This window comes from Centroberyx affinis, unplaced genomic scaffold, assembly GCF_046629955.1.
Source record: "Centroberyx affinis isolate AG114_WGS23_722 - 3 ecotype Tasmania unplaced genomic scaffold, CSIRO-AGI_Caff_v1 ptg003784l_1, whole genome shotgun sequence".
Taxonomy (NCBI): domain Eukaryota; kingdom Metazoa; phylum Chordata; class Actinopteri; order Beryciformes; family Berycidae; genus Centroberyx; species Centroberyx affinis.
In genome coordinates, this window is record NW_027281654.1 from 288410 (window position 1) to 300652 (window position 12243).

The 12243-nt window shown below is 39.5% G+C and overlaps 1 protein-coding gene across 2 annotated transcripts in view; it reads right to left on the reverse strand.

Annotated features, from left to right (window-relative positions):
- hook3 (hook microtubule-tethering protein 3) overlaps positions 1-12243 on the reverse strand; it is a 45372-nt gene that overhangs the window by 19065 nt on the left and 14064 nt on the right. For both annotated transcript variants that reach the window (XM_071541087.1, XM_071541089.1), the window contains exons 3-10: positions 11043-11115; positions 10316-10366; positions 8831-8963; positions 8606-8673; positions 7961-8023; positions 7004-7087; positions 3951-4114; positions 698-838 (exon numbers count right to left, since the gene is read on the reverse strand). In XM_071541087.1, coding sequence (XP_071397188.1) covers positions 698-838; positions 3951-4114; positions 7004-7087; positions 7961-8023; positions 8606-8673; positions 8831-8963; positions 10316-10366; positions 11043-11115 — 777 coding nt within the window. The remainder of the gene's footprint in view (positions 1-697; positions 839-3950; positions 4115-7003; positions 7088-7960; positions 8024-8605; positions 8674-8830; positions 8964-10315; positions 10367-11042; positions 11116-12243) is intronic.

The following is a 12243-nucleotide window of genomic DNA, read 5'->3' on the forward strand; positions in this document are numbered from 1 at the left end:
ACATGGTCAGATTCACTGTCTGATATAACTTTTAGAACGGCAAGGCGAGGGAAAACTATCACATTCTGTATATGGCTCCGTTTGTGTAGCAACAGTAATCTGAAAAGTATACGTAACTTCATGTTCCAACAATGTATTTGTTGCCCTGTGTCATGTTCTGTGCTTCTGGTACAACTTCGCATCAATCCGCCTTTTGGCGTGGGATTTCAAACATGAAATTTTAATATCTTTAATTATAGCGGCACCATCTAGTGAATTGGAGTCATATTTTTTATTTAGGAAGCCACCACAAATATCTATCATTTTGCCAAATCTCATGTCTCTGTCATATACCATCTCACCGAAAAACAAGGAAAATGATAAACCAGAGTAAAAAACAATGAAAAACAATTAAACAATTAAAAATACAATAATGTCAATTTACAGAAACAGACTATTCACTCAGATATCACTCTTTATGAGCTCTCAACATTTAGTGTCTGTAAAATTAAGTGTCTGTACTGACAATAAAATTAGCTTGAAACCTTAAGTGAGGAGTGTAATGAACAAATACAATAAGCTCTAACTTTTTTACAACAGGCATTATCTGTGAACCAGATGGCAATAAAAAATGAATGGAATTTGGTTTCTGCGACTTTAAACCATTACTTATGTAATCTCAGCATTAGAGAGCCTAGATTTTAAACCCACAACTAACCTGAGGACATCCATCTCATCCTTGAGAGACTGGGCTTCGTCAGCCAGTGACGTCAGCTCCTCATTCTGAGACCGAACGTCCAACAGCTCTTTTTCCAGTTCCTCACAACGGATACGGTAGTCGTCTTTAGCTGCCTCCAACCTAGAGAAATCACAAACATCATCTTTGTGAGGATTTATAATGACATCAGGATCTTGAACATACACATAAACTCAATCTGCCAGCCCAATGACAGCAACTGTGATTTGCAACTCTTTGGGAATATGTAGGAATATGACTGGGTTGAGTAGTTCCAAGACCTTTTCAAGCAAACTTACCCTGAGATTTGAGAGATAGGCAACTCAATGTATTGCCCTGGTATAGATTGAAGAGTTACTGGTTACAACCCAGAGCAATGGATGAAGAATTTGAACTTCTCCAGAAATAATTCATTCCATGACTGGGTTAAGTAGTTCCAAGACCTTTTCAAGCAAACTTACCCTGAGATTTGAGAGATAGGCAACTCAATGTATTGCCCTGGTATAGATTGAAGAGTTACTGGTTACAACCCAGAGCAATGGATGAAGAATTTGAACTTCTCCAGAAATAATTCATTCCATAATACTGCCATGGTGAAATGCTACCACAGAATCACAAGCTAAAGACCAGCAGCCATGGAGTAGGATTACACAGCTAACATGAAACTTGAAAACTACAATCATCATTCTCTTCAGTAATACACCCCACACACACAAACAAGCTCAGAACCATAGATATTGCAAATTAGGTCTTGTGAGGGAAAATAATAGACCCTTTTGCACATGGAAGACAAAACCCTGCTGAATTAACTTCTACTACAAAGGTAGTGAGGCCAGCTTGCTGACAGAACCAACAACTGCACCTCCGGAGAGACTGGCAGAGTTAAAAATAGGGCAAGCTTATTGCATCATTGCTGCTTTTGTTGCAGAGGGTTTTTGAGGGTTTTTTTTTTCCTTACATTTTGCTCTTAGTCAAGGAATTTTAGTTATGTCAATTATTTTTGCCTACTATGTATACCTGTGTGCTAAGGAGGATAATTATTTTGTGAAAACCGTCATCAATAACCATCACTGACAGCTACTGACAAACTTCTTCTCATGCCGAGATGCTTAGGAATCATTTTATTTTTCTAGAAACCCAGTTTCAAGAGCTTTTTGGCACATAATACAACACATCAAAGAGATTTTGGTCATGATTGAACTGTTAACGTACGGTGTTGTTCTCACAATGTCAATATTAATGCCTCTCTGGAAATTATGCCTCCTGGCGCTTAAACAGAAAAAAACCCTACATGCATGTGTGAACGGGGTAACTGGGGGAGGCCAAGTTTCTAGAATGACAAATCTACACAAATCTGCATGATTAATAATCCTAATACAATCTGGAGTCCTATAGCTGGATTCACTAAACTAGTACAATCAACGGCTCTGCACTTGTCCCAGTGAGTGACGATGACCCTGGATCAGGTCTTATCCTGTAGCATCCTTGTAAAACAAAGGCCTTGAAATTGTGACTGAAAGTGAAGTGGCCTTAAAACACAGGAGAAATTGGCTTTAAACCCTTGTTAGTGAAGAGGCTTAAAACACCATAAAAGGTAAAGGACGCTTGAAAATACCATGGAGTGAACCAAGAGAGACAGAGACTTCAGCCATTAACTCTCAAGTGTGACCTCAATAAAAAAATTGCAGTGACACTGTAAAGTTGGGGCTGGTGGAGGTAGGAGGTGGGTCTGCAGCCAGTTGCACCAGCTGAACGTAAGCTCCATCGTAAGTTAGGGTGTAAAGTCTACACTAACTGTTACGTTGAAACTAGTTAGTTTGACACTAAAGTTGTGTCTTTGTTTAGTTGCACCATGAGACTTAAGGTACATCTTAACTAGTAGAGCGTAAACGGACCACTAACCAAAACATTGTCGCAGACAGTGACGTTTTCCCCTGCCGCACCGTTAATATAGAACATGTTAATATAGAACCTCCTTGATAGAACCTCCTTGGGCCGCACCTACAGCTAAAATCAATGACTATCATCTAACCATGGCTACGCGATAGCAACAGAAAAAGATTAGAAACCTTGGAAATTTGCAAACCTCTACAAACACATCAACAAATAGGTACGTTAACGAGTATAAAGTAGGCTGTAAGGATTCATGTTAGTTTGCCTCCTGTACCAGTCTAGCCTAGATAGTAGCCTACAACTAGGCTAGAATTAATATAACGTTAGACAACAAGTGACGTCAAGCGGTTTAACCGTTATTTTCAATGGAGCAAAAGTTAGGCATTTCCCCCTCAGTAACCATTATTGATGGCTAAAGAAAGTTGTAGACTTGTTATTCGTCAGTTCAGTGATCTAAACTCATGTCCCAGATATAACTCAGTGGTTCCTCCTGTCCCCCCGCAGTGTTGTCGCTCTCCATACCACCTTAATGTCTGGAGCATCTCTCCTTAGCAAGTGAAGTGGAGCAATATTCACATCGGAAATGTAGCTTGTTACATCATCTGGGAGACTGAAATGATTGTTGAAATGTGCATGACAGACACGTGGAAACGTTATGAAATCGCTGTATAAAGTACGTATTCTGCATAGATGAATACAAATAATCACCCCAAGTGTCTATAATACTCTATAATACTGGCTAACACCCAAGTCTGAACGCACCACCGGGGAAGCCTATAACATGTAGCCTAATTTAGGCTCCGATGCTGTGTGCGTATCTCTGCTCGGGGAAAACGAAAGCACGAGTATAAATCAAAATCATCATACGGTTCAGAATGATGTAATCCGTTGCCGACATAAACCGCCCTGGATTTGTCCCTCCTGCTTCTCCAGCAAGTTAAAAATGTCTGTCAAATTGATGCGCCATGCCAACTGTTATTTTACGGAGGACTTTACACCTAGTAGGAGGCAGGTGTAAGTTTTAAGTTGTAACTTAAGTCTACGTTGTAACTATTTCAGTTGGTGCAACCGTTAAAATTTTAGTAATGCGTAAACTCGGACTTAGTGAGACTTTACGTTCAAACTAGCCTACGTTTGAACTTAAGTTCAGCTGGTGCAACTGGCTGCTGGCCTTTAAGCTAGGTTTAAAGTTTTAACTTTAAAACTACCTACTGTAGTGACTGCATCCTGTAGTCCTGCTAAGGTCCTCTATGGGGTTGCTCCATCATGACTGATCTATCCCTCAATTCCTCTATTGCTTTTTCTGTCACAACATCCCTCCATCCATCTGGCAATCCCTCACCTGAATGTTTCTTCCTGTAGTTGCTCCAGTTGTGTCTGCAACTGGAGGTGTCTGCGTCCTGCAGGGCTGTTTACATCCTCTATGGAGTCAGAGTGGTTAAGTCTCTCCATCAGGATCTGGTTTTCCGCGAGCAAACTGCCCTTCTCCTCTTGTAAGGCTGCCACCTGTAGGAAGGGAGGTGACAGAAGGAGGAATGGCAAAAGAGGAGAGGGAAAAGCGTGGGAGAAAGAATGGAAGCAGGGAGAGAAGATTGGAAAAAGAAGGGCAGCAGAAAGAAAGAGTGCAGCAGTGAGGTACATGGAAGAGGAGAGAGAAGAAGGCCAAGGGAAAAAGAGAGGGAGGGATTGGGGAGAAGATGAAAGGGGAGCAATGAGGCAAGAAAAAGAGATGGATTAGAGGACAGAGGTCGAGGATAAAAGGAAGCAACGGATGAGGAGAGGCGGACAGAGGAAGAGGATGATAAGAGGGAAAAGAGAAGAGAGGGAGAGAAGAGGAAGAAGTTAGGATGGAGGAGAGCGGGGGGGTAGACAGAGCAAGAGAAAAGAAAAGAAAGTATAATTTATTGAGTGAAACTTAGTTGGCCAAATTTCATCTTGCAAGCAACTGAAATTGACATAACATTTTTCTTTACAGCATAAAATCCATTAGGTATTCACAATCACTGTGGTATCCATTTGGGTAATAAAGCAAGCACACATCAAAAACACTTCAACAAGGCAAACCAACAAACTCTGACATAGCCAACAGGGCTACATGCAGTTTGATGTGGCCTTCTCAATGTGATGGGTAGGGTGTCAAACTCCACACAAAGCAAAGCGGCAGCCGGTTGTTTTTTTTTTTTATATATTTTTTTTATGTGTCTAATTATAGAACACAAACCCGTGAAGAGTGAGTTTGCCACGCCTTAAAAAACATAAAAACCTTTCAACAGCCCCCAGTCAAAATATTAGGGGTTTTGCACACCTGAATATTTTTGTTTACAGAAAACAAAACATTATTCACATTATTCAGCCTTTTCAAGTACTGATTGGCAGTTAAAACCATTACTGCAAACCATGATTTCTCATCCCTGACTGAGTGGATTTCTATTTCTATCCATTTCATAGCCCTTCTTCAAAACACTGAGACTTTTAAATGGAATGAGATGTAACCTCATCTCTCATCTTGGGGGAGGATAGGTCTATCTGTCTTTAGCCTCAAATCTATCAACTTATTTTGCCAGTCCGGTTTGCCTGTTGTCATACCTAAAAGAAACATCACATCAAAGATGTGATCAGGCCAGCACAAAAAGCAGGAAATAAGGTGGGAATCAGTCAATCAATCAATCAATCTCCATTGGAAAGGAACTGAAATAGTGTTCATCCATTTAGTTCCAACTGGTGTTGAGTTACATTTAAGATTAAATCTCTCTCTGCTGCTGATTTCTCCCTGCAGAGTGCCATTAGAGAAACCATACAACAGACCTGGCAAAAATCTCTTTTTGAAAATGTTTGAAAATATTTGAGCTTCTTGACGTGCACTTGATTCATCTTTCCATCCATGGAAAAAAAGCAGAAAGAGCAACATCACACGCAAACTTAACGCAATCAAGTGCACATCATGTTATATTCTTCAAATATTTGAAGTATCTTCAACTATTTGTCTGCATCAATGATGTCTTCTGATGACTTCTTCCTGGGTCCAAAAACCAAGCTATTCCCCTTCCTGTCTACAATCGCCATGAGAAAACATGAGAAACACCAGGGTTAACAAGGCAGGAGGTTATTAGTCAGGGGGTGAGGACTGACTGACACACCCACACAGCACTGCAATTGTGGCTGGTGTGCCCAAGGATGCACACGCACACATATGTGCACAAACGTGTACACACACACACACACACACACACACACACACACTTTGGAGAAGGGGAATCTGGATTCCAAAGGGGATGCTGTTGCAAGCAGACTGAAAAAATCCAGGACTATTAGACACGCCACACACCATGAATGGAAAGAAAAGAAAGTTTGGATTTACCCTCTCTTCTAGTTCAATAAACTCTAACCTCAGTCTATCACGCTCTTCTTGGACATGGAGGGCCTTCAAAGCAAGGCACACAGTATTGACACAGTCAGGCAATTAGAGAAAAATGATTAATCGAAACAGGAGAACATGTAACCCTTTAAATTACAGCTCCATCTTTTTTTATGCGGTAATTAAAATACAAAAAATAATAATTGTAAAATTAAAAAGTAATAGCCTAAAGTATGGATACACTGCTAGAGAGATGGAGGGTACATATCACTATTTCCAACAGAGTTTATTCTGTTCTCAAAGTGTAGCAAAATTCAACAATCTGACAAGGAAATAATTGATCAAGGAGAGATAAATTGATAGATCTACTGGCAGCAACAGAACCAGCTGTGTGTTTGAAGCTGTGTAATTACACTGATTACGCAAAAAAGGGAGCTGCTTTTTAAAGCGTAACCAAAAAAAATATAGCTTCAAAAGGTACACAGTATGAAACAATCAGACAGCTTAAAGAGTTGTTAAATAAAACAGAAAAAATAACAGTGGGAATGCTCTGCATTTTCATGTATTGTCATTATATTTTTCAGTATACTTTGAAAAAACTCAACCTAATAAAACCTGAAATAAGATGCCTTATTTAACCTGAACGTAAAAAATAATACTTATAATACAACTGCGGCTATTTATCCATGGCCAAACAATTTAATCTTTCAGACGTCACCTAAGTCCATTTAAATTTTTCAAATGAGTGACCGTTCAAATCTCATTATCTTAACACTGTATCCTCATTGTTAAAGACTGACAAGACTGTGAACTTTGGAGTAATGTATGACATTCACAGTTCAAATGATAGATTTGACGATATTTCATATACGTTACATTGTCTAATTAATAATGTTCAAAACAAACTTATGTGATTGTCTGAATGCTTAAATGCTGTGGAAGTTCAAAAATGAATGTCTCTGCTAAGAACATTAGTTGTGGCTGTCTACCCACTGTACATAATTTATCTTCCAATAGTGGCAGATCATGTCCAAACCAACCTGCATGTCAAGCTCACGACACCTCTGGGCAATCTCTTCCTTAGTGGCCAAAGCATCATTGAGCTCCTCCACCGTCTTCTTCAGCTGAGAACAGAAACAACAATTTAGCACACCCTGATTAAGTTACATCCATACAAGAAAAACAAAACAAAACAAAACAAGCAACAAGATCCTTTTCACCCGCTCACAATGTCCTGTTTCCTAGGGAAAGGGAAAATATTCACCTTTCAGGCAGCTTTTCAGGGGATGATATTACCCAGTGCTGCTTGATTGATTGTCTTCCAAGGCAAAATTTATTTTTACAGTCAGCACATGGAAAGACTAAAGACCAGTCACACAGGAATGTGGAAACTATAAAGAACAGTAACACCTGATATAAACAGTTTACAGCATACAGACATGTAGACATGTCGGCGCTAGAGATATACAAACACAATTAACCAAAAAGTAAAGCGAGACGTCATTGAGACAGCTTGTTCAGGGCCATGATGGCGGAGGACACAAGGTTTCTGCTGAAGCGTGCTGTTTTACAGATCCAGGATCGGTATCTGTGGCCGGATGGGAGGGTGAAATACGGGCTGGGTGGGTGGGGGTGGTTCAAGGTTGTGTGTTATAGAGAGTGCTTTACGTGTAACAGAATTTGTGTTGAGGTCTGTGAGGTTCGGAGTGGAAAGCCCAGCAATCTAAGAGGCATTGTGTGTGATTTTGCGGAGTGTGGCACGTCAATGTCCAATAAATTACTTGAGTTATGTGTAAGTTAAGTTATATTCAAATTTAGATGTCAAGAATGTAGTTTCCCTGAGTGAAAATGAACAAATCACCAATTAGTTAACGTCACAGGGTAGATGATCCTGTATGTTCCTTCCAACGTTTGAGACGATATGGCTGGCATAGTTAGCAACAGACACAAAAAAACATTGTATGCACCACAGTAAAGGCTCTATAAAATCTCCATACCTGTCTGTCCAAGTCCACATATGAGTCGTTTCCTCCTGTCACTGGAGTCTCTTTACTCATCAGCTAGAGAAACACAGAAATAGGTTAATGGTGTGAAAAAGTAGAAGAGGAAAAGTCTATAAAAGGGCAAGTTCACTGCCTCAACTGAAGGTTGCAACCCACACTTTGGTTCCATAATGACAACTAGTTGCAGTAGTTGCCAGAAAACAGTACTTAGGTACAACTCTCAGACACAAGAAACTCCCACGACACCGTGCTCCCACGCCAAGTTTTTATAATTAGAGTTTCTGGGAATTTGATAACAATAACTACCAACTTTCCTACTGGTATTCTCTCTACTTCCATTCTAGTTGTTGTTGCAGTAAACTGTCAGCTGCCTATGTAGCATGAGACCAGCCTCTTCTTCGTTGTGATTGGTTGCCCCATGAGAACTCCTCTAACAAGTTGAGCTTTTTTAAACTTTTCAAGGTGCAGCTCTTTTAACAAACTGCTCACTTTCTGACAGCCTGAAGTACCAGATAGGTTTATCACATGAAGCCAGTTCAGATGGTGTCAGGGAAGATGTCAACAGAAGTGGAGGACAGCAAACCATTTAAGTATTTGCAGATATTATTTGGACCATGTCTAAACAGTATGATGGTCTACCTCTTGGATGGCTGTCATGACAACATGCTGCACTGATTCCTCCATCATCATTATGGTCTGGATGTATTCTGGAAGAAAACAGAGAAACAGACAAAATAATGAGGTAAAATTGATTCACCAAGTAATTCAATGTGATACCAGTATCAAATTAAAGCCCACATAAACACACATGGTACATATAGTATGTACGTGCACACACACACACACACAGACTGGGGCACACACCTTGTTTCTGTTCACAGCTGACTGCACAGCCCAGTATAAGTTGTAGCATTCTCCCAAGCTCTGCTGCATCGGAGTGTTCTCCAATAAGGTTAACATCTGGCAGTGCAAAGTCATTAATCTGCTGGCCTAGGATCTAGACACAGGGAAGAAGGGCGTTGCAATGTATTAAATAATATCAATTCAGGTTATTATAATGGTCTGGTTAATAATGGCCTGTGCTGTCATGGATAAACATTTAGACTTAGGTTTGTAAAAACCTTTGCAGACTAGGACAAAAATTATGCCAATTTAAACTTAATTTCACACTTGAACGGTAATGGTGGTTACAGTTGATTGGCTTGTCAGAGTACTGAGGAAAAACACTACGGTTTGCTCAAACCGACATTTCTATGACCCATCTTCTAGTGGTTACAAAAAAAAACATGTTCCCGTGAATTCCTGGCAAGAAATCACAGAAATTCTGCAATACTGAAGAATGCACCAGAAAGTGGAAAAACCTTAGGGACAGATTTGTTAAAACAAAGAAAAAAACTAGCTAAACAAAAGCGCTCTTGACACTTAGGTACAATCATAGGGCAAAATATTATAAATGACTGGTACGGTAGGTCACGCCGCGGTACTATAAATCAAGCACACGTCTCTCACTGTGCTACCTAGGCTCGTTAAAAACATACCATTCATTTGGGAACCAAACCAAACCTTGATCGATTCTGGGTACAGAACTAAAAGGTTAAGAAATTCTGCACTAGACCATATAATTTAATGGACAGAGAGGGCTTTGTAATCTTCTATGGTACACCTGACCTGAGGTGATTTGAATGGGAATGACCAGTCTACCATTCTATTCTGTGATCTAGACCAATTATATAGGGCACAAAGAGAAGTGAGTTCTCTTCTGACCCAGTTGGCACATACATTCAACATAGGAGGCAGCATTCACAGAAAACAATAGCCTCTTGTCCATGGTCATGCTCAAGGCAACTATTACGAAGTAGCACCATTGCTTATTGTTTGCTTCATACTTCAGCCTATGCTTCAGTTGGGTTTTCTTTGTAGTAGTGTTCACACCTCGGGCCTCTACTTCCTTTTACGCCTTAGATTATTTCAAGCTAAAAAGAGGCTTTGGACATGTTTAAGGAGATAGGTGAAATTCAACACCGACTATAGATATGCATGGAAACTCAACACACAATGTTGTCTTTGCCTTCCCTCTTAATATGCATTTTTAGGGTAGGAGGGATTAAGGGTGGAGTACTTGATGACAACTTCCTCCCACTCCCAACCCCCCCCCAATACGAAGGAGGGTTTTGTGTGATTGTGTCTAAGTTGACATACACACTGAGGCTTGTGTTATAGAGTAATGCTCATGCTCACACCCCCTTAGCCAATGAAAACCTTTGACTCACAATAGTCTTACCACTGGGTACTGATTTCAGGCTCATGGACCTATTTTATTTAAAACCGAGTAGAGTAGATTCTTCTTACCTCCTGGTTATAGTCTAGGATGCCTTTCAGAATTTTCTTTAGATTGCTGATCTGAAATAAGAAGAGAAAAAGTCATGTAGGGGTTTCACTGGAATAATCAGCGCCATGTACTACCAGTAACAATCCAGACCTGTTACTAACACAGGCAATAATAAACCACAGAATTCAATTTCAACTGCTACAGGTGACTCAACCAAATTTGGAACACAGAGTAGTGTGTGTCACCCCTACATTACTTACCAAGGCAACAAATCAATCTACATTACAAAATATGACTAAAAAGTAGGGGTGCACCAATCAATCATTAGTAACTAGCACAGGTATGTTGTACATCTGGCAATTTTTCAAAATATCTGATACAGATCACACTATTGCAGTATGTAATGTCATGCACTACCAGTGGCAACAATATGTTTGGATTAAACGTCTGATTTATTTACATGGACAGGCCAGGTATGTCATGCAGCCAATGCCATAAGAACAATCTGTTAAATCCAGTATATATTTTATTACTTATGCTTAATGTACACGTATTACAGCATACTGTATTGTGTTGTTGTTAGAAGAGAGTCTGGGTAAAATGCATCCATCATCAATCAGCAATCAGATCTGGGATTGTCCGATAACAAATAAAACAATAAAAAAATAAAAAAAATAAAAAATAAATATCGGCAAGGGTGCATCCCAACTAAAAAGAAAGCAAGGACAGAGTAAATGTGGTTCATACCTTTAACCTCCAGTTGTCCCCAACCTCAGGCTTGATTCTGCTGATCCAACTGTCATTGAAATATGATATATCTCTATAAAAAAAAAAAATCAAAGAGACAGGAGAATAAGTGGTGGGCGATATGGCCTGAATTTTATGTCACAAAAGTTAAAAAACTGTATACTCATTTTTCTGGTAATGTAGTTTGAAAAACTTTAAGTACAGGAACCCTGTGGGGTCTTTTTTTGCATGGGGTTTCAACAGTGCAGTAATTTCAACATTTTGTTAATTTCAGGGCAGCTATCACATTGATGTTGACTTTTTTCTATTTGGAGCACTCATGTAAACTTTTGATAAAACTGAAACAAAAATATTTTTTACAGTACTCGTACTCATATGCTTCATCTTCACGTGGTAATAGGTTGCTGGTGCCATGTCTACGGAGCACAACAGGTGGTGACATCACCTGGCACCACAGATCAGCTAATAGCAGATGGCAATTTCAGCAGCATGCTTTTTACCTTTAGATATCAGGCTTTACTCAGATTTGGCTTTAAGTTACTATTTAAAGCCAAAATAGTAATAATAACTGCTTTGTCTTAAATATCCAAAGGAAAATTACGTAGGGTTTCACTCATAGCCGATACAGATTTCAAATTATATTCAAATTATAATTTTGGCTAATACAAAGTATCAATCTGATCCATTACTTTTTCTCAGTTCAACAACTAGTTTGGGGTCCTGGGACAAAAATGATTGGCATATTCATTTTTCCATAGTTTTATGTGCAGACCCTGGACCCTATGCACCTTAGCCTACTGAGCCACCAGCTGTTAATATTCGTGAAACGCTCTGATACAAGATCCTATTTTAATATAGTATTTGGCCCAATATTCAGCACCTTGTATCAGTTGTGGTGCATCTACACAATGAAGCATTAAAGAAACATATGTAAGTGAGAAAAAGAAAAACACTGGAACTGTACTATCACTGAACCACACTGTTTCTACAGCACACAGAGGGATAGGGGAAGGAGAATGCGTCAAGACATCTTCCAGTTATAATCAAGTATCAAATATCATCATATTTTAATAAAATAGCATCATCCTCATCCTAATGTGATCAACAGAAAACCATTTCATCCAAGTACTTTTACCAACATAAAACATGTGTACTTCAGCCTGGTGTTATGCCGTAACAGTACACTTGTATTTTTAGGCTG